General features: G+C 43.4%; 1 protein-coding gene across 2 annotated transcripts; it reads right to left on the bottom strand.

Annotated features, from left to right (window-relative positions):
- Positions 1-1,655: 1,655 nt before the first annotated feature.
- Positions 1,656-26,579, bottom strand: Decr1 (2,4-dienoyl-CoA reductase 1). 2 transcript variants are annotated; one of them, XM_075966925.1, is made up of 10 exons: positions 26,454-26,579; positions 13,091-13,293; positions 11,093-11,150; positions 10,879-10,965; positions 9,354-9,501; positions 6,982-7,081; positions 5,122-5,194; positions 2,772-2,918; positions 2,109-2,171; positions 1,656-2,014 (listed from the first exon to the last, which is right to left on the bottom strand). In XM_075966925.1, the coding sequence occupies exons 1-10, from the start codon at positions 26,520-26,522 to the stop codon at positions 1,955-1,957; spliced, it is 1,008 nt and encodes a 335-aa protein (XP_075823040.1). In that variant the 5' UTR covers positions 26,523-26,579; the 3' UTR covers positions 1,656-1,954. The 2 variants fall into 2 exon arrangements, 1 of the variants encoding a protein (XP_075823040.1); XR_012910071.1 differs by having other exon boundaries at positions 1,938-2,014; positions 2,109-2,172; positions 2,763-2,918.
- Between the last annotated feature and the right edge of the window lie 1,140 nt (positions 26,580-27,719).

Raw genomic sequence — 27,719 nt, 5'->3', positions numbered from 1 at the left:
AGTGGGTCGCTGTCAACCACCTATAACTTAATAACTCTGGGAGATTGGATGCCACTTCTAGCTTCTGCATATACCCACACATTACAGATACACATACATAAATAAAATGCATCTTTTTAAAAAGGGAAAGGAAAGAAATGATGAAACCTTACAGGGTTATATTACCTTTTTTCGATTCTTTGCGGATTTCTATCACACATCCTGATCCTACCTATCTCGCCCCCAATATCTAACCTCCACCACTGCAACCGCCCCCCCAAAAAAAAACAAAACAAAATTTAAAATAAAAATCAAAACTAAACAAAGCAAAACAAACCAAAAGGGAAAAATAAGAATCCTGCGGTAGAAGCTACTGTGCTGGCCCAGTGGGTCACACACTCCCCTTCCAGGCCTCTGGCGTCTGCTACACCATCCATAACAGGCTCTCACTGGGGCTCCTCTTGGAAACCCTGTTGTCCTGTGTCATGGAGATCCTGCAGTTTTGAATCTTCATGTTCGTCTCCATCATATGTTCCAACAGTTCATAGATGAAGGGGGATGTTGGAGTTGGCTAATTCAAAGGCCTGGTTCTGGGCCTGGGTGGTAGCTGGGCTGGTCAGTCCGCCAGTTTTTCCCCCTTCGTAAACACGCATTCTGAAACACTGCTTGTCTCAAGGAACTGGACCAGTTCACCTGCTCTCAGGCCCTTACCCACACTCACACTGCCAGGGCCTGCTCCGTTGTCTTGACCAAGAAAGGTGAAGGACCCTCTCTCCTGATTACTGTAGGGGTGCATACGGAGTGGGGGGAATGGTGGTGAACTCCCCTATTTTCATGCCCTCAGGAGGACTCACCTGTGCCCCTCCCACACACACAACAAGGTTAGCTCTAGTGTGCTGCGCTGAAGGGGTGCAGGGTCCCCGCTCTTGGGCTAGTTCTCCAACCCTTTTGATCCGGGGGTCCAGCTCTTTCACCTGCTACAGGGGAAGGGCAGAGGGGGAGGGCATCTTTCCCTACCGTATGGCAGATGAGGGAGTGCATGAACTGGCTGGATTTGAGTCAACTTGACACAAGCTAAAATCATCTGAGAGGAAGGAGCCTCAGCTGATAGGAAATGATGCCCCTATGAGATCCAGCTGTAAGACATTTTCCCAATTAGTGGCCAATGTGGGGAAGGCCCAGCCCCTAGGGGGTGGTACCATCCAAGGGCTGGCAATCCTGGGTTCTATAAGAAAGCTCAGCCTGTTCATGCAGTTAGTGGTCACTGGGAAGAAGATGTCAAATTCCTCAGGTATATGGACATCCCCTTGTTCAAGGAAATAATCTCCCACCCACGCCAATGGAAACAACCCTGAAATTACGAGTGGACAGGTAGAAATAAGAGGTTCCATGGGAGAGAATAATGGGAGAGATTGAATATAACAAAACCATTCATGCATATGGATGAAGCTGTGAAAGATGATTTTGCATTGTGTGTGCGCGTGCACATGCGTGTGTGTGCATGCGTGTGCACACATGCGCACGTGCTTAAGAATGCTCAGTTCACAAGTAGCTGTCAGTTCATAATTCTGGGGAGCTGGTGCTCTCCTACCATGTTGGTCCTTGAGATTGAACCCAGATCATCAGGCTTAGCAGCAAGTGCCTTTACCTACAGAGCCATCTCACTGACACAAGAATAATTTTAGAAAAGAAATCTTTACTCCTTTTTGTTTCTATCATTTTGTTTTAAAGAAAAGCTACCCTGCCCATTTTATCCTTCAGTACACAGTGACCGCCCCTGATCTGGCACATCGCGTGCACTCGATGCCTGTCCAACCGTTTATGAGGGCTCAGTTGCAGCTCAGAGGTCATCTACAGAAATCTACAGAGGTCAGCTACAGAAATCATCTAAGCAAACATCTATGAACCCTGAAAACAAGTGGTCCGTCTGCCTCGTCTTCGTATCCCTCTTGTCCCAGGTGAAGACGAAACCATCCTAGGAGCCTTTTGTCTTTCTGACGAGCCCTTCAATTACGTCCCACTCCTCCTTGGTGACCTGAGGGAGGGAAAGATGTCAATTTTATCGGCTCTACACACAATGTAAAGCCCAGTATCCTGGCTTGTAGTCATGTATGAACCAAAGGCATTACCTTCTTGAGAGAGTTGAATTCACCTGACAGGAATACTTCCTCTCCGCCATCAAATCTAATGACCTGAAAGAGATACCAGAAACCATCTCACGCCATCAAATCTAATGACATGAAAGAGATACCACAAACCCTCTCACGCCATCAAATCTAATGACATGAAAGAGATACCACAAACCCTCTCACGCCATCAAATCTAATGACATGAAAGAGATACCACAAACCCTCTCACGCCATCAAATCTAATGACATGAAAGAGATACCACAAACCCTTTCACGCCTTTTGAGAACTCTCTCAGCCATCATCCACCCTCAAACCCTAAATTAATGAAGTCTCTTGGGTGGCTTCAACCAAAGTTCAAATTTCAAATGAAAAGATCTGAGGTATAATCTCAATCTATTTGTTATGGTTAGAATGCTCTGTCCACAAAATTTGACCTAATTTAAACATCATCTTTAAACAATATCCACCGAGGAAACTTGAACTTAATAAAATTAATATATCAAGGAAGGAATGTTTAAGATGAATAATGCATAAATATTTTATCTGATTTACAGCTAACTAAATATTTTTTAAATCATATTTATATTTAGCATTATTAGGTCTGATTCCAAAATAGGGCTCCTGACACACCCCCGAAAGTAAAGACATGCAGCAATGCTTACCGCCCCATTAATCCAAGAAGCATAATCACTGCACAGGAAAGTGGCTAGATTTGCAAGTTCCTCCACAGTCCCCAGCCGACCACAGGGAATTCTTTCAATCATTTCTTTCTCAAATCTCCCAGTTGGGTCCAAACGGCTAAAGGCACCCTTGGCAATAAAAAAAAAATTTATTTAGTGTGTGTCTGCAAGTGTGTGTTTGTGCGTGTGCGTGTGTGTAGATGTCTTTAATTTCTCAATTTTATATAAAATACAACTTGTACTGTAGCATGTTATTCAGACCTTAGACGCTGTAAAAGGAATGTCACCAAGGTCTTCCACAGTTACTGTCTATCAAAATTGGTCATTTTACCTGAATGTACCCTTTAAAAAAAATATATCTATCAAGAATGCAATTATGTGAGTTTTTCATTTCTCCTATCTCGGCAAGTCATTCCTAAAAATCGATGAGCAGGGCCTGGAGAGATGGCTCAGCAGTTAAGAGCACTGGCTGGTCTTTCAGACCACCCAGGTTCAATTCCCAGCACCCACATGGCAGCTCACAACTGTAACTCCAGTTCCAGGGGTTCTGACACCTTCACACCAATACACATAAAATAAATTTGTTATTTTTTAAAAACTCAAATGAACAAACAATACACCCAAAAGAACTTTGAGATTACTCTGTGCGGTGGAGACAGTGGGATTGTTATTTCGTTGAGTAAATTCAAAAAAAAGTAATTCAAATATAAAATGTTTAAAGAGAACTTCCTTTCTTCTCTATTAGAAAAGGTAAAATAAGAGCTACTAACCCCAACTCCATTTGAGAAAAAGCAAGCAGTAATTACATTGGCGAGTCTCTATCTGTACCTGACGTGTGGAACTCGGCAAGGTGAGCTCGGTGTTCACAGACTCATAAAAATGATGGTTCCTTCTCTTCCAGACTCATTCCTATGCAATGGATTTTCTCCTAACACAGGTGAGAGCGCTCCCCCTAGAGGGGCCCGGTGAGCCTGCAGGTCTCCCAAGGCAAAGCCACAGAGACCAGCACCAGCTAAGGCAGTCCACATTCCATCATATCTTGCCAGGAAAGTTCTGGGCTTCAGCTTTTTCTCTTTTTAACGTCGGGTATAACCCCTATCCCCACGTCTCCAGTCCAAGCTTCTCTTCTTGGGAAGCGCACTGACACAAACGCTCTCACAATACCTTTGTATACGGGGGGCACCCAAAAAATTCAATGCAGGGACCGAAGAGATGGCTCAGCAGATACACGCCCTTGTTGCTCCTACAGAGGACCCGGCACAATCTAAGCTCCTACAGGGTGGTTCACAGCCACCCCTAACCTAACTACAGTTCTCTTCTGACCTCTGTGGCACCAAGCATGTGAGTGGTACACAGATGTACGTGCAGGCCGACACACACAAACACTTGCATATAAAATAAAACTGAATAAATCCAAAAATTAAAAAATAATAAAGAAATACAAGGCAAATAAGTGCATGAAGCAGATGAAGTCTCCTAGTCACTGGACTGCAGCAGAGAGGTCTCTGTGACTTTAGGATTCTAGTTCTTCTGGGATAGTGTGCAACAGAGGCAATGAGAACTGTGTGCTTTGTCTTTCCGTTATTTTCCCATTAGTTTTATTAGACATATATATGTGTATATATGTAATATATAATAGTATTAATATTAACATATAACATTATACATAATATGTTAATGTTAATACTATTATATATTATAGTTTATACATTATATACTATTATACATTATGTATAATGTTATATGTTAATATTAATACTATTATATATTATAGTTTTTTATTGAAAAAAATTTCCGCCTCCTCCCAGCCTCCCATTTCAGTCCCCCTCCTCTTCCCCTCCCTCTCCAGTCTGAAGAGCAGTCAGGGTTCACTGCCCTGTGGGAAGTCCAAGGTCCTCCCCCCTCCATCCAGGTCTAGGAAGGTGAACATCCAGACTGGTTAGGCTCCCACAAAACCAGTACATGCAGTAGGATCAAAACCCAGTGCCATTGTCTTTGGCTTCTCATTAGCCCTCATTGTCCGCCATGTTCAGAGAGTCCGGTTTTATCCCATGCTTTTTCAGTCACAGTCCATCTGGCCTTGGTGAGCTCCCAATAAATCAGCCCCTATATATACATATATATACATATATACACATATATATACATATATATATATATATATATATATATATATATATATATATATATATATATATATATCACTCCTTCCCTACAAGAGCTTCTGATCCAGGCATCCCTGGAAAGTCCCCACACAGCAGTCAGAATGCATCCACCACTGTTTAACTCTTTTAATCAATCACAGTGTTATAATATGTCAAATAAAACTTACTTTGGTTTTTATAGGCCCCGGCTGAATTATATTGAATCGCATCCCATATCTACTCCACTCAGCTGCAAGAGACCTAAAGATCAAAGAAGATGAAATAGTAAATTGCATTCCATATTTACCCCCATGGAGCTCCAAGACTCCTAAAAGTTAAACAAAGTACACTGTAAACTACTGTGTTGTGTATTCAAACAAGACTACCCAGGACTACACTGCACATTCACCGCTTGCCAGGAATCGCACACCCACAGGGAAGAACGTTACAAATAGCCAGGTAACTAAAGCCAGAAAGACTGAACCTTTCCTCAGGGTCACGCTGGTCATCTGTTGGCCTCTGGGAGTCTAGGCCATGGCTGCATCCTTACCTCCTCTACTACACAACTTAACACTTAACGTCTCAATGCCCTTAGTCGCAACACCTACCGTCTGCAGATTACAATAAGAGATCTAATATGCCAGGCATAGTGACACAGGCCTTTAATCCCAGCACTCGGGAGACAAAGTAGGTGGATTTCTATGAGTTCAAAGTCAGCTGGGTTTGCATGAGAGCTTTGGGCTCCTCATTCTCACCACTGTCTGCAGCCCCGGCTTACGTTTACAAAGGCCATGGCTTTTCTTTCCAGCTCATGCACTGGGATCACAGTGTCTGCAGGTGGCAGCACAGGTTTATCACCTGAGGAAGACATGGACTACACAGGTTTAAATGATTAACACAGCCTTGTTTAACTAGGCTTTACCATAACTGTTAAACTGAACTTCAAAGGGAATAAGACTCAAACAACACCTTGAATGCCCTAAAACCAAAACACAATCCCAAGAGCAAACATAGGACCTGTGGTGGCCTGTTTAGAAATACACTTGACAGTCTATTGTTTAACATGATCATATTTGATAGATGGCACTGGCATGCTTTTTGTGTGTACATTTGTACATATATGTACTTAACATGGTTGCAAAAGGAGGATTTAAGTTCCCTTAAAAGATACAAATCATGCAAACAAGGAGGGGAAGACAGAAGGGAAAAAGGGGGACGGGCCAAAGCAGACGAGGAAGCATAATGGAGCCAAAATGGAGCTAAGAGCAACACATTAAGATGTTTTATGTAGACAGGCGTGGTGGGGCACCCCTTTACTCTCAGCACTCGGGAGGCAGGTGGATTTCTGTGATGCCAGCCTGGTCTAGAGAGTGAGTTCCAGCACAGGGGGCTGTGTAAAGAAACCCAGTTTCAACACACAACCCCTCAGCGTGTTGTATATAATGGCAAATTTGCATCCTCTTACCATGACCCTGTGAAAATGATAAGCCTGGTCAGTCTTGGAGTTTGCAGTGCCGGTGAGAACAGCATATTGATTGCTCAGAAGAGCAACTGGTTTTGGTATAAAACTCAGGAAAACGTTCCCTCCTGAGAGGTTTATAAAAGGAGAATGTGTGTGACATAATGACCACCTTAAGACACTGTGACTGCAACAGATAAAGGTCAGTGAGCTTCAGAAAACTACAGGGTGGCCGGGCGGTGGTGGCACACGCCTTTAATCCCAGCACTCGGGAGGCAGAGGCAGGTGGATCTCTGTGAGTTAGAGACCAGCCTGGTCTACAAGAGCTAGTTCCAGGACAGGCTCCAAAACCACAGAGAAACCCTGTCTCGAAAAAAACAAAAAAAAAAAAAACAAAGAAAACTACAGGGTGCCTATTAAGGTAGTCCGAGAGCACCGGTCGGGGTCCAGGCCAGTAAAACCAGTCCTGGGGCACGGGGTCATGTGATCAAACACGGTCGCTCCAAATCAGCCTCTTTTACCTTCTCCGGACGGAGACCTGAGAACTTTGATCTATTTTCAGCAACACAATTAACACAGTAATGCTCACTTATTCATGGCTTCCACGCCTGATTTAGCTGAAGAACTTGGCACTACGAAGCCTGATCCGCTCTCAGCATAGATGGTAGTGATAGCAAGAAATGCGGCTCCTGCGGAGTGAAAGGGCACATTACCAACAATGCAGCTACATCAGTCCCTATCACATTACCAACAATGCAGCTACATCAGTCCCTATCACGTTACCAACAATGCAGCTACATCAGTCCCTATCATGTTACCAACAGTACAGCTACACCAGTCCCTATCACGTTACCAACAGTGCAGCTACATCAGTCCCTATCACGTTACCAACAATGCAGCTGTGCTGCCAACTCCAGCTACTCTGGTCTTGACCCTCACCCACCTGCTGTGCCCCTCTCTGCCCCTTAGGAAGCCACAGTGCACCCAAAGCTGGTGCCTTCATCATCAGTAGACGACTACCCCATGACATCCCTAGGTGGTCTTTCTAGGTGTTGGACTACATACATATTTTTGGTGGAGGATTACATGCATTGCTTCCCACATGAACCAACATCCAGGCTAACCCGAATTGCTATGCTTGAGATCATGAGCTCTTGAGAGCCTCAACTGCTCATCTAGTACCAGGTTAGACCCACAGTACCAAGCTTCTCCTGCCCAGAACACCAACAGTCAGGACACTGCCTCCACTGACAGGAGTCTTGGAAAGATAGAAATGGGCTTCCAACTTTTAAAAAGTCTTACCTAATACATTTATAATGAAGCCCATAGAATTTTAATCCAGTGTGATGGGTAAAAATAGACAGGAGTCTGCGTTAAAATGAAAGACAATAATGAGGAGTGAGTCAGTCAGAAAACCAAGGATCCCGAAGATGAACAAGGGAAGAGATAAAAGATCATGAAGCAGAGAAAGAACGTGATCGTGGAAACAGAAAGAAACAGAGAGAACCAAACATGGAGGACCTACAGAAGGAGGAGATCGGGAAGTAGAGAGAAAAGAAACCCACATAGCCAACAAGACAGGGGAGACAAAAAAAAAGAGCAGGCATGCAGAGTCAATCCACAGCCCCGTCTCTCCTCCCAAGTCTATCTCTCAGGGGAAAAAATAAATCTGTAAATAAAATGACAGGGTCCCAAAAGTCCTCATCTAAATCTCGTCCACTTTGCTACAGTGGAAATGGGGAGTGAGGGTTGGGCTGGCTGCTGGGGAAAGGATGGAGATTATTAGCATCTTCTAAAAAGCTGTGCCTTTCTATAATCCTGTTCACTGTTCTGTTTCTTTGATCATCCCTGCTCAAGCCAGGTTGTGAATTACCTACACTGGGGAGAAGAAATTGAACCTCACAGACAAAAGTTTCTGAACCAGAGAGGGGACAAAAGTCAGGTATAACATTCTCATCCTCTTCCACACATACTGACAGCCCTGGGCCTTGGTCGTGTGCTCTACCTACTCTGAGAAAAAAAAGCCCTGAGCTTCAAGTTCTGACCCCAAATTATTCAGAGACACAATGCTGTACGCTTCAGAGGGTGCACCTCCCAAGGCCTGCTACATAAAGTCGTGGTGAGAATCTAGTAAACAAAACACATATCTAGCTCTAGGGATTTCCTCCCCCGCCCCGTGTTTGTGTTTGTTTATATATACAGGCATTACACATTTTCTTTCTATATAGTCATAAATTTTAATAAAGGATTTGGTTCACAGTTATGACAAAAATGTTCTAATAACATCCATTTAAATCCAGTCTCTTGGCAGTGTTCTAGGTCTCTCCAGAGTTTGCCGTCTCAAAGACGTCACCTTCATCAAAACTATTCAGCCCAGTCAAAAGCCTTCCTCTAGTAAGTCATGCTGCTGGCAGTTTCGAGACTTCGCCTGCCTTCCACCCACAGCATCTTCCCAGACGCCAAACCTCCCAGCCCACCACAGAGTCAGTGGCATTCCCCTGTTCTTCGCAAGACATCTAGCCTTCCCAGTTACAGGTCAAGCCTCTTCCCCACAACTCTTTCCTGTCTCCTCTCTCCCCTTCTCTGTCCACATCCAACTCTCTGTTGGTCTCTAAATACATCTGCCCTTCCCCTCCACCAGGCCTCTATCCAGGGATGATCCTGAGTCTTCGTCCTCTTTCTCTGTTGGTACATTTTTGAAAAACAATCTCAAATGCATCTTATTTCTGGATCTAATCACGGGCTACAGGAAGAAGCTGTCACCCCTGTCTCAGAGTTTCTAGATCCCTTGAAACCTGCGTTCACTCGTGACTTACACCTCAACCTCTGGTAAACATGGATCATAGCAACCATGAGGTGTGCAAGTTCAGACTGTCTGTTTACATCTGGAGGGATGCAGGGCTCAGCCCAGACTCGGCTGGGAATGCGCGCAATGAACACAGGGGGAATAGACAGACATACCTTTCTGTGCTTTAATGAGCTGCTTCCCAATCTCTAGAGTCACATAGGCTGTACCATTGAGAACAATGTCAGTTATGGCCTTCCAAGCATTAGGGGACAGTCTTTCAGTGGGAGAAATAAAGTTCCCTGCTGCGTTGTTTATCACCACCTAAAATAAATAAAGCAAAAGTGAAGTCGGATTCCCCTCTGTATGCTGTAAATGTGTTTTATTACCATTAGTTAATAAAGAAGCTGCTTTGGGCCTATGGCAGCACAGAGTAGAGCAAGGCAGGAATTCCAAGCAGAGATAGGGGAGAAAAGAAGGCAGAGTCAAAGAGAAGCCATGTAACTGACGAAGGAGAAAGATGCCTGCCCTGGAACCTTACCAGTAAACCACAAGCCTCATGGTAAAATACAAAATAATAGGAATGGGTTAATTTAAGATGTAAGAGTTAGTAAATAAGAATTTTGATCTAATAGGCTGAGCCGTGTTTTAATTAATACAGTTTCTGTGTGATTATTTCGGGTCTGGGCAGCAGGGAAATGAACAAGCAGCCCCGGACTACAGCAAAGCATCAGAAAGTATATCTGAATGTCCCAGTCAGCAACGAAGCAATCCCATGAGATTCACTTGGTTTTATGTTTCTTGAGTCTGTAGAAACGACCTGTAATTTCCTAATCTCAGAATCCCTGAGTCCTATCTTTAAGTTAGCATAGACTCTAGTGACAATGGATATAGGGAAGAGTGTGTCCAATGTCACTACACTTTACTTCATTAATCATAGGAGGTCTTGGAGGTGGCTGTGCTGGTACAGTCTGGTAATGACAGCATCAGGAAAGATGAGACGAGAGGACTGAGAAAATGACGAGCCAGCCTGGGATACACAGGAAGTTCAGGCTGGCATGGGCTACATGGAGAGGAAATTCCTATCCCAACCTCCACCCACATCTGAAATCCCCCGATTGAAGCCTTTTACGTTACACTGTCCTCTAATATTTGGTAGTGGACTTCTTCACTGGTGGTCACGCCCTCTCTCCCAGGGAGCAGTCTGCTGGGCTCTGCAGTACTTCAGGACTACAGGGCTCTCTGAAGTAGCTTTTATCAGAGAAAAGTATTCTCTTTGAGACAATGGGAGGAAATAGCTTTTCTCTAATCAAGTAACAGCAAAGTAGTCATCACCTCTACGGTCTAGATAGCAGAAATGTGGGCTTCCTCATGACTTCCCCATTCTGTGCCAATCTCTTCCACTGAGAGACGCGGATCATTATTAGGAAAAGCAAACCCAATTAATCGGCTATGACTCTACTCTTGTTATTGTATAATCTCATTAAATAAAGTGAAATCAAGTTTGTTCTACAATTACAAATGTGTGCTCTAGGTAGTCCCGTAGGGCGAAGGGAGAGCAATCCACTTAACCTTTGCTCTGCTTTAAGCCCAGCCAGCATTTCCCACCCTGGCTCTCACTGACATCAACAGCTCGTTCCCTCTGTGTGTCCTGATGGTGTTCTCAGGGGCTATGAAAAGCTTCAGTCCCATGATGCTTACATCAGGAAGCCCTGCCACTTGGATCAGCTCCAGCACTGTGTTGCGCACCATCTCAGGATCCCGTACATCACACCGGATTGCGTGCACCTGCACAATGAATGCGAGCAGAAGAAAGAACTCAGACATTTCCAGGCTTCCTAAACCAGAACTTCAAAGAAACCATGTAAACGTCATCATCCGCACATCAGATTTAAAGAGCTGCTTTTCCATCTACCTTATTCCCAGTCTGAGAAGAAATCTCTGCCGCAGTAGCTTTCAAAACATCAAGATTCCTAGAAATAAACACAGGGAACATCTCATGAGTTCTAAAAAGCTCTCATATTATACTTTCCTTTTTAAGTTCCTAAGATAAGGAACACAGAGAAGTGGCAGATTAAAGAAAAGCATTTCTATTAAAGTGTGAAAATTGTACTTACAGAAAAATCAAGTTGATTTCATTTTTAAAACTAAGTTGAAATAATTTTCATATATCTGAAACTAATTCACAGAACTAGTTCTAACTTTAGCATGTTTATATTTCAAATTATGTGGAGGGTTTTGGTTTGGTTTGGTTTGGAAACAGGAACTCAGGAAGTCCAGACCAGTCTCCAATTCTCTACGCTTCAGACAGTGGCCTTGAATTCCTCATCCTCCTGCCTCGACCTCCCTTGGGCTAGGGTTAAAGCACGTGCAGTCACACCTGCTTACTTATCCATTTAAATTGTTTCCTCGATTAGAATCATTATGTTCATTCTTTAACCAAAGAACTTTATCGCTGTTATAGTCCACACAGGTTTCAGATTAATTTTATGAGTTTGGATAACTCTGCGTTCAATCTTATATCCTTGAAAGAAACACAAAACACAAACCATGAATGTGAACTGTTTAGCATTAAAGTTAAAGAGGTATTTTAAACTCTCAAAACTATTGCCTTAAGAACATAATGGATGTTCTAGCTGATTTACATCTGTCAATGAAATACTAACAGTCACTTAGGTGACTACTTGGGCAAAGTTCTTAAAGGTCCAGATTTCATAGTAAGATGATATACTAGACTTTTTCTTTTGGGCCACCAACCAGCTCCCAAATCATGACATGGAGACTTATTACTAGTTATGAGTGCTCAGCCTGGCTTAGGCTGGTTTCTTGCTAGCTCTTATAACTTAACCTGTTTCTCTTCATTCTCTTCATGTACATTTTGCCTCAGGGCTTTTAACCTTCCTTTCTTCTTTCTTTCTTTCTTTCCTTTCTTTCTTTCTTTCTTTCTTTCTTTCTTTCTTTCTTTCTTTCTTTCTTTCTTTTTCTCTTTCTTTCTTTCCTTCTCTGTATGTATATCTTACTTTCCTGCAGTGTTCATGGCTGGCTGGCTGTCGACTTCCTGGCTTCTGGCCCAGGGCATGTCCCTCTCTTTCTCCCTCGTTCTCTCCTTTTTCTCTCGTCTAGATTTCTCCACCTACTTGTTCTCTCTACCTGCCAGCCCTACCTATCCTTTCTCTGTCTAGCTTTTGGCCATTCAGATCAATCAGGCACCTTAGGCAGGCAAGATGAAAGCATAACACATATTTATATAATTAAACAAATGTAGCATAAACAAATGAAACACATCTTTACATTGTTAACAAATGCAGCATAAACAAATGTAACACATCTTTACATTGTTACCAGAGACAGCATAAACAAATGTAACACATCTTTACATTGTTAACAAAAACAGCATAAACAGACGAAACACACCTTCACATAGCAATATTCTACAACTTAAACAAATGAAACACATCTTTGCCTAGTTAAACAAAGAGTCCATAGAACGATGGCACCAGGATATACCTACATAAGAACTTGTCCCTGTGTGGTTTTATGTTCACCAAAATATGCATTTTGAAATTCTTGTCCATCTTAAAGCAACCCTTAGGGTTGCATCCATTGTTTTGGCATATCGTTAATCTCCAATTGAATTAGTAAGAAAGATAAGAAACCCAACAGAAATCAAAACCACCTCAATGTGGCCCTTTTGAACTTCACCTTCATATTCAGAAAACAAAAACTGCAAACAACAGCAGTTTCCCAGTGGTTACTATTTTTACATCTCAAATTGCAACTGGATCTTTCCAGGAAGATGTTTTCAATCAATCTACAGAATGTTTTATATAAGATGAAATCAAATAGCCCTGGAATACTGTTTTTGATACTGTGACACAGATGGTTTTTTCACAGACCCTCAAGTGACACTTACCTGCTGGCTATCACACACTGGGCACCCAGGCTGGACAGAAAAGTTGTCATTGCCTTGCCAAGGCCGGTGCCTCCTCCGGTAATGAAAGCCACTTTTCCTTGAAAAGTATTAGGTGGTAGCATGGGCTTTAAACGGGGCTGGAAGAATTTAGACTGGGGAGCATCAATGCTTTGATACAGTGTTTTTGTTCCATAACTGAAAAACTAAAAGAAAAAAACTGAGTTGATACCTGTATATTTACAAAAGAGATGAAATCTTCTTCTAACTATCCATCATTATTGCATTTAAACAATTTTCTGAATAAAATATACTAAGTGAATACAATTATTAAGTACTATAATGAGGTGATTTAAAAATCATGGAATCTAGGGCAGAAACAACACATAAAAGAAATTACTCCATAGTCATATAACCATAAGCAAGTTTTTAAACTTCCTTTTGTCTCCGTTTCCTCATTCATAAAATGAGACCGACAAAAGCATTTTCATGGAACATTGTTAGTCCTCATTAGTAAAATAAACACAGTAGAACTTAGAGAAAGGAAGTTGCAGTAGACAGTGCATAGTGCTCTAGAGAAAATGGTGGCATTATCTTTGCAGATGTGATGTTTACACTCAAGTATAAAAGTCATACAGCTTGCCAGGCAGGGGTGGTGCACACTTGTAATCCCAGCACTTGAGAGACAGAGGCAGGCTGATCTCTGAGTTCCAGAACAGCCAGGGCTACACAGAAAAACCCTCTCTTGAAAAAAAAAAGATCCAGGTAAACAGCACACACCTGTAAACATGGCCATTCAGGAGGTTGAGGCAGGAGGATCACAAGTTCAAGAACAATCCATTAACCAAAAGAAAAGAATTTAAATGCAAGCCACATTCTGTCTTTGAATTACTGAAGATGGTTATTTTCAAATTCCTACTTCAGTTATATTTAAAAGGAAGTAAATAAATAATTCAAATTAAATTAAACATATTTCTTTTGCTTAGTTTTATATTTCACAGTTTAAATATCAAATACTTGTGAAAAGTACTGCTATTCTCACACATTGTAATTATAAAAACAAACTTTAAGTTTGACTAGAGTGGTTAAGAGCACTGGTTTCTCTTCCAAAAGACCTGGGTTTAATTCTCATCTTACACCTGTCTGTAACTCTAATTCCATGGTTTCTGACACCCTCACACAGACATACATGCAGGCAAAACATTAATGAACAGAAAATAAAAATAAACACATACAGAAAAATCAAATTTCATTTAGTAGTTACTATGGTCTACAATTAGATAACAAACCATGTAATCACCAGACTTGAAATAGGTATTACTTTTACCCCGCCTAGCAAAGACTCACAGAGGTTATGAACATTGACAAAGTTGCAGGACCAAATTCAAACACAGGCTGGCAGGCTCTGGAGCCTGCTCCTATAACACCCTGGCACACTCCTCTAGCTTTCTTCTAAGTTTCTCTTAAGATTCACTAATACACCAGAAAGGGATGTGACATTTCCCCATCAGAAAGGCCTTGTTGGCAAGATCAAAATTCTAGATCTATCATTGCCTGCTAGAGTTTTTCTGCATGATGCATAGCTGTAACCAGTTGACCCATGGTATCTACAAATTTACCCCCAAAGAAATAATTCGGAATTCTGAGCAGACTAAAACAAGGTTGTTCAACTGAATTTATACAAGACAGCACTTATGATGTGGTATTAAGTCGATATACTATTATATTAATATATATTGTATCAATATTTATGATCTTCTTAATTACAAATAAGAATCAGTGTTGGGGGTGAGGATGTAGGTAGCTCCGTTGTCAGAGTACTGCCTTGTTTGTGTAAAACCCTGGATTCAATGCCCAGCACTTTACAAAACACTGGGTTTGATAGTGCGCACTTGTGGTACCACTGAGGTGGAGGCTTAAGGATAAAAAAGTTCAGGGAGATCTTCAAATGCATAGCAAGTCTGAAGCCACCTGGTCTCCATAAAAATATGGTTGGGACACAGACAACAGCTACAGTGTAGCCGCCTGTAGACAACAGCTACCATGTAGATTCTGTAGACAACAGCTACAGTGTAGCCGCCTGCAGACAATAGCTACAGTGTAGATTCTGTAGACAACAGCTACAGTGTAGCCGCCTGTAGACAACAGCTACCATGTAGATTCTGTAGACAACAGCTACAGTGTAGCTGCCTGTAGACAACAGCTACCTTGTAGATTCTGCAGACAACAGCTACAGTGTAGCCACCTGCAGACAACAGCTACCTTGTAGATTCTGTAGACAACAGCTACAGTGTAGATTCTGTAAGTAGGAACTGTGTGCCACCTGCCCATGCTGCCTGTAGACAACAGCTACCTTGTAGATTCTGCAGACAACAGCTACAGTGTAGCGGCCTGCAGACAACAGCTACCTTGTAGATTCTGTAAGTAGGAACTGTGTGCCACCTGCCCATGCTGCCTGTAGACAACAGCTACCTTGTAGATTCTGTAAGTAGGAACTGTGTGCCACCTGCCCATGCTGCCTGTAGACAACAGCTACCTTGTAGATTCTGCAGACAACAGCTACAGTGTAGCCGCCTGCAGACAACAGCTACCTTGTAGATTCTGTAGACAACAGCTACAGTGAAGATTCTGCTGTCATGCTCATTTTGCAGATTAAGAGATTAATACTCTAAAAGGCCAAATGATCTACTTTTTAAAATAATAGTAAGGAAGCTGGAGAGATTACTCAGTAGTTAAGTTCATTTACTGTACTCCCAAAGAACCTAAGTTCAGTTCCAGCACTCAACATCATTCGGCCCATAACCGCCTGTAACTCCAACTCCAAGCAACCATCTCTGCATGAGCACCCCTAATACATGGCATACAGTCACATAACGTATAAATAAAACTTAGATAAAAAGTAATGTCTATAATAAATAAAATAAGAAGAAGTGAAGACGACTCAAACCCAAGACATGTCTGGCTTCAGAGTACCCCTGTACTTGGTTATTATCACTAAGGGATGGGGTTATAAATAACTTTTCTTTTCCAAAATCTACTGAGCAAGTATGATCTTATTTCATAATCAGGGAAAAACATCACCTAACGTCGTCTGCAAATCTGGTGATGTCTCATCTTCATCATAATTGAAGATTATGTCAATATCATCATATTGACAGCACTCGCTCCCCCCTCCCCCCTCTGGATCCTTTTGCTGTGACAGAACGATCCAAGCAACCTGCAGTTATCTTTCTCTCCATAAACGGCACATTTGCTTAAAATTTCCATCCACCTCCACAACAACCCCATTAAGATGACGAATCAGGAAATTGGCACAAGTGGGCTGGCAAATTTGTCACTATCTGGGAATAATGAGAAAATGCACTGCAGTGTTCGCAAGGCTCTACTGCGAATCTTTATTTGTTTGGGGATTAATTTGTAGAGGAAATGTTAAGCTTTGTGAAGGATAATTTATTATGTTTATAAAAGCATCTAAAATGTATTTAGAAGCATTTTATCAGCCTTGTAACTGGCAAAGGAAGCATACAAAGGTAAAAGGGCTTTGATAGATCATAGCCATCCTACTGTGTTAATGAAGCATAATTACATGTCTTAGTAAATTCATGTGACCTGATTGATAATAATCTTAGGAATTCCCTTCCTACCACTGCTGGGAAAACACTGACTTGCTATTGTAATTGACACCATCCTCTGATGACTGACAGCATGTGTGTGGGCGTGAAGTCAGCCACCTCATGGCCTAATCACAAGTTGTCTATTGAGACTCACAAGGGACTGGGTCTCCCAGGACCATGGTGTGACCGTGCCTCTAAGACCTCAAACCTGCATCTGCCACTTCCTTCGGAATTATGAAAAGTGGATGAGACATAAATAGGCCTTGAATGATCTTCAAACTTGCATTGTAATTTTTCTACATGTGGCTTATTTAGAATTGAGGGGTTTTTTTCTTCTTACAAATAATACTTTTTCTCATTAGCATTGGTTTCCTTGTAAATCCAAAGATAGTGAATTTTTAAAAACTTCCTAAAGTCTTCATATTTTGGAAGTGTCAACTTATTAGTTTGAGCTCTAAATCTGTCTTAGGGAGATCGGTGCTCAGCTCCTCCCACTGCCGTACTCATCAGCCTCCCATATCACACCCAGTGTGTGCACCAGGGGTGATCACACTTATCCTCCAACGGCAGTTCTGAAAAAGTATTGTCTTTGTCCTTTCCCTAAGGAATTAAAAACCATAGATGAGATTCATACCTAACTTGTTTAATGAGTTTTGCTAGCCTAAAGTAAGTAGGTTAACTAAAATATACATGTGTTGGTAATATTAGGCCAAATGAAGCTATCATCAAGTCTCAAAACTTGAGTCAACATCAAGATGAATTCACGTAGAACTCAGAAGTCATACAAAGATGACATGAGTAGGTAAGTTAACTAAAATATACATGTGTTGGTAATCTTAGGCCAAATGAAGCTATCATCAGGTCTCAAAACTGAGTCAATATCAAGATGAATTCATGTAGAACTCAGAAGTCATACAAAGACGACATGAGTAGGTACAACCCTGATCCACGCCCACCTGTGGTGAGTTCTGCTGTCTGTCCAGACTCCAGTCTTACAGGCTAAGTGTGTCCTTTTCAGTGGGTGGCCATTTTCATTTACAGGGCCTTCAGGACTCTGAAGCATTTGAGAGATGATCCCTTGTCTAAACAAAACCTTAGCATCAATACAAAAAGAAGTGAGAAAAATTTGAGATTTTTGTAGAGGACATTTTTGGTGTTGTTTTGCTTTTTGCACCACAAATAAGCTTCTGGCAGTCGATGTAAAATATCTTTTAAAAATTATATTTAAACATGTTAGATTACTTCAGAAAAACTCAATTTCAAATCTGTAAAATTCATCAAGCAATAGATTTTCACAAGGAAGTTGTGAGACTGAAAGGCTCAATATTTAATTATTTGTCTCAGCTATTTCACCACCAACATCATGGCTGTTGATCAAGTTTCCACAATCAAACTGCATACCTTACAAGCATGGACACATCCAGAATCAGAAAGACAAAACGACACACTTCAATGCCTCTGTCTCTTTCCTCTGTGTGTGTGTGTGTGTGTGTGTATGTGTGTGTATGAATTCGAGAGAGAGTGCACACGTGCGTGCCAGAGATCCGCTCTTAGTATCGTTCCTCAGTTGTTGTCCACCATGTTCTTTGGAACAGGACCCATCATTGATCTGTAAATTGTTGCTTGGGCTAGACTGGATGGCCAGAATGTCGAAGGAGTCCTCCTACCTCAGCATCCCCAACACTGGGATTGTATGGACTACCTGACCCAGTTTTACATGGGTTCTGGGGACTGTACTCAGGTCTTTGAAGCCAGTCACATAGTAGGGGGACCACAGCTTGCTTTTCTAAAGCTATTTCATACCAGCTTCAACAGTAAAATCCATACTTACTATTGCTGCAGCATTCCTAAAGCTTTCCGAGAACTTTCACCGCCTAGCCTTTGCTCTACCTTTTCTATAACCTGAACTACTCTTTTCAACTTAGTAGAATTGCCAGTCAAAACCAGGCGAAAGTGTCAACATTTTCCCTCTGGTGCCTGCTTCTCTGGAGAGCAATTTGGCAGCATGGATCACAATGTTACATTCTTAGTTACTCGACTTTCAAAAATTTATCCACTTATTAGGTAGACAGTAAAGAAGGGGCATTCTGTTCAAAGACAAGCATGAAGGAGCAAAAGGTGTAGTTCAGTGGTAGAGCATTTGCCTAGCATGCTCAAGGCCTGGAGTTCTAGTGCCACCATTGAAAACAAATTATATCCTATTTTACTTTCTACAAAAGTTGATGAGACTTTCTTAAAATTGATATGGAACTACAACAGGCTCAAAATAGCCAAAGCCATTCATAAAGCACGGAAAGAAGGGTGCCAACACAGCTGAAGGCAAATGCCAAAGTTTGTCCAATTGCTCAGCAATGCCTGTTGAATACCAGCAGGGTGAAGTGTCGTATATTAAAAGAAGGGCACAAAGACAGCGATACGGAATCTCCACTGTATTTCTCAGAAGACGCTATCTTCCTATGTGTTGACACAAACCCAAAAGTTTCTGGACCAATCCACGAGAAACTACTCATTGTAGTCAATTATCAGACGCAGACTAACAAGGACACAGGGTAATACTGCTTGAGTATTCCACACACTCGTTAGATGGTATTTCATTCAAGTATCTAACAAGTGAATCATGTGTGCAAGCGCACAACACAGAAAGGTCTGAGCTGAAAACCATGCTAAAACAAGGAACACAGAAACAGTTCGTGAAGACACCACCTTATTTGAAGTACTCTACCTTTACCACTTGGCTATGAGTTACACGGTAGACAATGAACTTCTGCCACGGTTCTTTCAGGGAGAGGGGCAGGGGCTGAGAGTCTGCTGGTTTGTGTCGGGTGAGTATTTTTAGAGACAATTTACTCTTACTTAGATTCACACCAAAGTAGGAGTTTGTACAGATTGCTCACTGTCATATAACATTCGTTTGGTAAAACTGACCAACCATATATATATTTCAAAAGATGTGAAAATGTGTATCTTTATGCGTCCAAATCACTCCCTGTATTGTCTGCGTATAATGATACTTCCACCGATGCTTGCAATTTTTGTCCGGTTGCTAGAACATGCTTGTCTGTGCCAGCCACGTGTCCTTTTAGTGTCCAGACAACCTTTTCAGTAAAGCACCTACGGTTCTTAACAGGAGGGGCCGCTCTTCTGCATGTTCCGGTGTAGAAAGCAAGGTTCTTAGAGAGTAAGAACTGCCCCAGCATCCCGAATGCCAACCATGACCCTAAAGAACTAAATGGCCCAAACTCTGCGGCCCCCAGCTCTTCACAGGCTAGGTGAAGAACACTCTGTAACTGAGTGTATCACCTGAACATCCCTAACCATTCTGTCACTTATAATAGAGTGCCAGGAGGCTGAGCTTCTGGGGAGCTCACATCTTGTTGCCACAGCAACTAGCCTGGACATACAAGAAAATGCATTGCTGGACTCCAAGCTCCAAAGGCTAGGCTGAAATCATGCAGTTGCCAGGAGCAAAACAGAACTTTCATTTCTGAGTAATGACACATCTCATAGCAATGAACCAAAGTCCTGCAGAAAGTCATTACTCCGTACAGCGGGGTGTGCTTCTACGGTTATTACAGCTCTTATCTGTGTGCAGTTAGACGCAGACCAAGATGTTTCCCAGTGCTGCATATGAAAGGAAGATGATAAGAGACGAATTAGGGAGCGTGCTCCACGGGAGTCTTCATTCCTGCCTTTCCTTGAGACAACTGTTCTTGACTCCTTATTACTTCAGCCAAGAGTAACATGACTCTCATTATTGAACCAACAATCAGAACCCCTGGTCTTATTTATTCTAGGCAATGACAACATAGCGGTGGCCAAAAAAAGAAAAGAAGCACTATTCTATCCTTGGTGAGATTAAATGTTGGGGAAAGGGATGAACAAATTAAGAGAAATATATACAGTATATTAAATCTTGGTGTATGTTACAGGATGGCATAGAATGGAGGTAGGATATTGACGGGTAGAAGGGGGTTAGGGCTGCTCCCAGCATGCCTGTGGATCTGCGGTGAGGATATCTAAGGCAAGCAAGTGTTTACAATGGGAGACTCAAAGTCAGGTGGAAAGGAAAGGGCAGCACCGGTTCCTCCTTCCAGCAATGGGGAGCGAGTCTGGGTTCACACCGCCTCTCCTCCATCCACTGCTCATATCCCACGTCGTTCAGATGCTGGTGGCTGTCTCAGTGTTATCTTTTTACAGTCTCCGGCCTCCAGCACCTGCTCACCCCAGCCCTCTCGGTGTGGCTCTCCAGAGATCTCAGGAAAGGACCACAATCCTTTTCTCCTTGACTGCTCCAATGGCTTCCCGAGCTACACAAAGTGAAGAGGAACCAGTTTCACACAGCACTGTCAGTCCTCTGGGCCCTCACTCTGCCTTATCTCCCTTTAAACTGACTCTCAGGGAAAGAAGGGCTGAGCTCCCTCCCTCCCCAGATAAAAAGACTGTTCACTGCCTCCCTTTCTTTCATGAATTTCTTCCTACCATCGTTCCAGCCCAGCCCCAGAGTGCTGGCACCTCCCTTGAAACTAATGCCTCATCCCCACACAGGTAACTTAACTACTAGAGTTGGGGAGGGGGTCAGCTCACTTTCAGGAGTGAGAATTAACTCTTTCCACCCTCCACGCCCTCACAGTGACTGTTTCCTTTGCCCGCATGACCTCAGGGGCCTAGGAGAAAACCGAGCTTCATCATCACCACACAACACCATCCTGCACCGTTACCAATGCCGCCTTTAGGTCATCCCTTCTACTCTGACTTCCGGTTCCTTCCCCTTGATGGTGTTGATGGCACCTGATGACCCCCCCTCCGAGCAGCCCAATCTTCCTTCCTTCCCGTCAGCCCCTAACTCTTCCCTATGCCTCTCAGTCAACCTCCTGAACACCGTATTCCACTTCCAGTCTCTACATCCACGGCCATGCATTTCCTGGCATTGCATCACCTCCCCTCTGGGAAGGTTAGCCAAGGCTGATGATTGGCCTCCACTTTTGTCACCACAGCTCCCCCACAGCCTTCGGGAGAAGCTCTGAGTCCTTTAAGGGAGCCACAGTTGCTCAGTACCTACAGCTACCTCTTCACACTACACCAATCTCCTCCATTCTGAACCCACCCACAGGCTACTCTCTTGCCTAGAACATTAAGGCATTTCGGGGCTGTTTAGAAACGCCCTTCTGCTCTTAGGCACACAGTTTCTGCAGGGCTGCTTTATTTGTCTGGTAAACTGTGAGGATAATCATTAAACAGAAACTTCTATGACCTACCTCCTCTTGGGACTATGACCTACCTCCTCTTGGGACCTCGCTGCCTCATTGGGTAGCACTGGAACCCCATCCCGAGGTGGTAAGTATGCCTGATTTGGGAAGCCTAGTCAGCAGGCATAACAGATCTTAGAAAAAAACCCTAAACTCAAAAAAAGTGATACTTGCAGATGCGAGATGCACGTGACTATAAACCTAGCACTCTCAAAGTGTTAGGAGAATCTCTATGAATCTGAGGCTACTTTGGACTGCACAACAAAAGTCAGCCCCAAAAACTATTAAACATAAGGGCTGGAGAGATGGTTCAGCATAAACAGACGTCGAAGGCCTGGGTTTGGTTCCCAGCACCTGATAGATGACTGAAACCATCAGTAACTCCACTCATAGCAAAACCAATGGCCTCTTCTGGCCTCTGTAGGCACCAGGAATGCATCTGGAGCACAGACATACATGAAGTTAAGACATTCATACACATGAAATAAAGATAAATAAACATTTAAAATTAATAAACAAAAAGCAGTGATATTTGGGGGGTTGTCTTCTTCAGAATGGAAGAGACAGCATTTCTGCTGAAGATCCCCAACATCAAGGACACCGAGCTCTAACATGGACTGGATCTTACCACGATGTCCTTAGACCAAGATCAGGACCCTCTTGTACCTCTTTCCACATCCTGCGGCACAAACTGCACTGCATCAGATCATTTGAACTTGCAGGAATGGTCAAAGCCCTTCCCCTTGTTGATGCCTACTATTCTTCAGGATGGAACTATCTTATGCTTTTTAATTTATGTGTGTCTATATGTACATGTTGTAGGACAAGGGTCTGCACCCTGTCGATTATATGTTAAATAAACACTGATTGGCCAGTAGTCAGGCAGGAAGTATAGGTGGGATGCAGGAAATAGAGGTGGGGCAATGAGAATTTGGAGAATAAGGAAGTCTCAGTCTGGAGTGGTTACCCAGCCGCAGAGGAAGCAAGATGTGACTGCCTTGACGAAAAAGGTACCGAGCCACGTGGCTAACACAGACAAGAATAATGGGCTAGTGTAAGTTATAAGAATTAGTTAATAAGAAAAGCCTGAGATAATGGGCCAGTTTATAACTATGTAGACCTCTGTGTGATTTCTTTGGGATTTAATGACTGCGGGAACCAAGCAGGACATAAACCTCAGACAACATGTACAAATTTGTACAGGTGCTGTGGTGGTTTGAATAAGAATGGCCCCTACAGGCTCATGTATTTGAAAGCTTAATCATCACTAACTATTTGAAAGGATTATAAGGATTAGGAGGTGTGGCCTTTGTCAGAGTAAGTGTGGTTTCAAAAGCCAATGACAAGTTCTCTCTCTCTCTCTCTCTCTCTCTCTCTCTCTCTCTCTCTCTGGCTGTGGGCCCAGATGAGGAATTCTCATCTACCTCTCCAGCACCATGCCTGCCATGTGTGCCGCCATGCTCCCTGCCATGATAATAATGGATTAACCTCTAAAACTGAAAGCAAGCCCCCAATTAAACGCTTTCTTTTATGAGTTGGCTTGGTCACGGTGTCTCTTCACAGCAGTAGAATAGTAACTGAGACAGGACAGGTCCCCATCAAAGACAGAAGTGGGTGTCAGGTCCCCTGGAGCTGTATTTACAGGTGGTTCTGACTACCCAGTGTGAGTGCTGGGAAAACACACTTCAGTCCTCAGAGAAAGAGCAAGCACGCTCTACCCCGAGCCACCTCTCCAGCCCTAGGTTGAAATCACTGCCCTGAAACAATCTGACCTCTGATTCAAAAGCCAGTTCCAGGTCCCTCCCCTCCAGGTCTCTGCCTGTGTGTAGTTTTGTTCATCCACGCATTGTAATACACCTGGTTTTCAGTCTGTTGGAGCTGCAAGTAACTCACTATCACTTCTCACACAGGTTTGGTGGGAACCACATGATAAGTTTTCCAACGCGACTACATGCTGTGCACAATCACTCGGGTTACATGCTCCATCCGTGTTCACTCTGTGCCAGGCCCTGTGCTGTGCACAATCACTCGGGTTACATGCTCCATCCGTGTTCACTCTGTGAGACGAAACCTAAAGGTCATGCAGTAAGCACCAATGAGCAGGAGTCTACGAACACGAACAATTTTTACACTTTCACTGAGGAAATTTAACCTTACTACAAGACACAACAGCACTGCCTTCTGATTCCAGTTCTTTGTTACACCCACTCTCTTTGTACCACAGGTATTTCAATGCCTGATCATGAGTTACTAACCATCACTTCATAAACACAAATGAATCTATTTCCATACTGAATGCATGCTTGCCTTTCAACCAGGGAGTCTCTCTGAAAAGAGCCCAACAATTACATTTCATGGTAAACAAATGATTAAATTAAAGTTTTCTCTGGAGAATGAAACAAAACCTAAGAGCAAGGTCATTTTTTTTTCTTTTTTAATCTCAAAGACACAGCTCTAGGCCAAGCTATTTATCGGATTGAATTGAGGCCCACCTAGGTCAAGGTTCAATCTAAAATAGTGTTCACAGATAGTGCTTGTGGCTATGGAAACATTTCTCTCACACAAAAGGTTTGAACTATAATGTCATTTTTACTCTCAAAAACATGGTGTTTCTTGGCAGCTCCCGATCCACAGATGTTGTCATTCCTTTCCCACAGGATTCAAACTTCAGCCTCTGTGTCAAGGAGACAGGCACCTCTACTAACTCAGAATCTTGGGGGAGGAGTTGTTTGTTTGCTTGCTTGCTTTGTTTTGTTTTGTTTTGTTTTTGACACAGGGTTTTTTTTCTGCAGCACTAGCTGTCTCTCACTGTGTGAACCAGCCTGGCCTCGAACTCACAGAGACCCGCCTGCTTCTGCCTCCCACTTGCTGGGCTTCTGGTCTGTGACTCCGGGTGCTGCAATCCTAACATAGCTGAGGGAACAAAAAGATCAGTTCTCCGGAAAGGAACGCTGGAGTTCTGTTGGTCTTTACAAGACTGTGTTGTCTTTAAACACAACGCTAGCAGCGCACAGACCACTTTCCAGAAGGTTCCCCGAGTTGAAGAAATCAACCACACCTCCTCCCTCCTTCACTTTTGGAGCCCCTTCTGACCTGCTTCTAACCGCCCTTCTCCCTCCTTGATTCTCCCCCGGGACTCCCGGCCTTTCCCACCTTCACTTTAGGGGTCCCTTCCGTCCTGCGTCTGACCCCCCATTTTCCCTCTTTGCTTCTCTGCACCCCGGGACTCCCAGTCTTTCCCACCTCGCTGCCCCCAGTACTCTGGTCTTTCACACCACCCCACAGTTTTCTAAAGCCAACACTACAGGTCAGTCTGTCGCTCTCAAAGCGAGTATGAGGTTAACAAGCGGCGGTCTGACTTTTCTACTCGGATAAGGAAATACTGCTTTTTAGCTTGAGTTTTAACCTAGTTAGAGGCAAGGATTGTCTTGAAATACTGCTTCTTTTTTTTTCTTCCACGTCCTTTTCCTCCCCAGTTTCTTCACTTTTATTTTATTTGCCTTGCAGACTTGGTGGGAAAACATTGACAAGCGAAACAATATAAGCTTGAGAGAAACAGATGTGGATTCCACACAGCTAGAAAGTGAATCTAAACGTGGCTTAAGTTTTGAATTTTTCAAATTACTGTACTACATTGTGCTGGTTTATTTGGGGGAGAAGGGCCTAAACCTGACAAGCAGATCCTGGGATCCGATGGTAGACGGTGAGAACCAACTTCCACAAGGTTTTGACTTTTGTTTATTTCATCTTTTATGTGCATTTGCTTTGTGAAATTCATGATACAAATGAAGTTATTCCTGTCATAACCCACAAAAACAAGGCACTGCCATGGGGATGTGGTGGTGGTGGGGGCTTGTGAAAGGCTAACACTGCTCAGGAGAAGCTTCTTCAGCAAGGAAACCAACCTGCTAACCTACTCTCTTCCCTACCCACCGCACTGACAGCTCAGCCCTTCAGGCTAGCTTTCACTAAAGGCTTGCCAAAGCTAAAACTGGGTAAAAGGTCAAAGGACTCCTTCCAAAATCACCTCCGATCTTCCATCCTAACACTGGACAATCCAGAGATCACGCAGCCTACCTCTGTCCCATTCCCGGCTTAGTTACAAATCAAAGTTCCTTTATGGAAGGTTCCTGTCTCTTTTTGTCTGTTTGTTTGGTTTTTTGTTTCTACACCCCCTCATCTCCCTGTGTCCGGGGACCCGGGCTTCTCTCCTTTCCCTTCGCTGCGTCCCTGGAGCCCTCTCCTCTCTCCTTACATCTCCCCCACGTCCTGGAACCCCCTGTCACCGCACAGTTCTCCTTGCCTGGCATCTCTCACCTCCCTGAACTCCCTGTTTCATCTGCCTGCGCCCGGGAACCCTGGCTTTCCCCACTTCCCTGTCCTGGGGCACCCACGTTCTTTCCATCTCCCTGCTCCCGGGAACCCCGCTCTTCCCACTTTCTTGAGCCCGGAACCCTTCGCCTTGTAGAAACGAACCTAGCCCTCACCCACCCCGCCCTGCCTTACCCTCAGAGGACCGGGGTCGCGGGGTAGGCGGGACACCCGAGCGAAGAGCGCAGGACCCAGCAGCGCCATCTCTCCAGCAAAACTGCCTCTACCGCAGGGCCCGCCCGGTCCGGAAGTATCGGTCGGGGCGGGGACGGACTGCGACCGCAGGCGGTGTGGCCGGAGAGGGCAGGTCCCGGGGCGTCACGGCTCAGCTCCACGCTTTGTCCTGCTCTCTTCGACTAGAGAATTTTATCCACCCGAGAATGGGCTCAGGACCAGTCAGCCCCTCAAGTGCTAAGTGCATAGGTAGAATGAACCCATATTCTTTACACACACACCCCAAAAATCAAATGAATGTCTCTTCTCCAATTCCTTATTGAGTCATTGCTCGCCTCTGAAATCTCCTGAGCTAGCCTCCATTACCCATATTTCTTTCAACATTCTTGTCTTCCAAGGTCCCCTCAGAATGGTAAATTCTGTTTGTAGAATTCAAGGCGTTTTCTAAACCTAAGCTGCAAGTCTTCCCCATTTCAGGCATGAAACAGTTCCAATGGCCACATAGTCAGGTTTATCTCAGCAATGACCCCACCTCTGTTACCAATGGCTGTCTTAGCTGTGTTCCCACATCTAAAGAGATGCTCATGGACGAGAATAAACAGTGGTAAAGAGACTACCATGCTGACATATATACATATACAGTAGAGAACAGAAAGCATCTTCAACAAATGGTGCTGGCATAATTGGATGTCAGCTTGTAGAGGAATGCTTTATTGAAACCTTATATTCAGAGCCTTATGTAAAATTATGACGTTTGGTTTGGATGAAGTTAAGGCTCGTAGCTTCTGCGGTAGGGAAAGAGTTTGAAAAGAGTGACCAGTCCCTCCTTGCTTTGCAGTATGCTCACAATTAAGAAAAAAAAAGCTTAGCAATTTAACCGGGCATAAGGGCACATACCTTTAATCCCAGTGTTTGGGAGGCAGAAGCGGGCATTTCTGTTAGTTTGAGGTCAGCCTGGTCTATTTAGAGAGTTTCAGGCAAGCCAGAACGACATAGTGAGACTATCTCAGAAAGAAAGAAAGAAAGAAAGAAAGAAAGAAAGAAAGAAAGAAAGAAAGAAAGAAAGAAAGAAAGAAAGAGAGAAAAGAAAAAGAAGCTTAATTTCCAAGCTGAATTCTCCTTGTTGTGAGCCAAGCCTTCCTTTTTCTTCCCTTGTCCCTTAGAGCAAACAGTAGACTCTCAGTCAAAAACTTAGATTCTAACAGCCACAGACTAAAACACTTTTTT

The sequence above is a fragment of the Microtus pennsylvanicus genome, chromosome 3, assembly GCF_037038515.1.
Source record: "Microtus pennsylvanicus isolate mMicPen1 chromosome 3, mMicPen1.hap1, whole genome shotgun sequence".
NCBI classification, from domain to species: domain Eukaryota; kingdom Metazoa; phylum Chordata; class Mammalia; order Rodentia; family Cricetidae; genus Microtus; species Microtus pennsylvanicus.
Note: the sequence above shows the minus strand (reverse complement) of the source record. Positions and strands in the feature narration are given on the sequence as shown.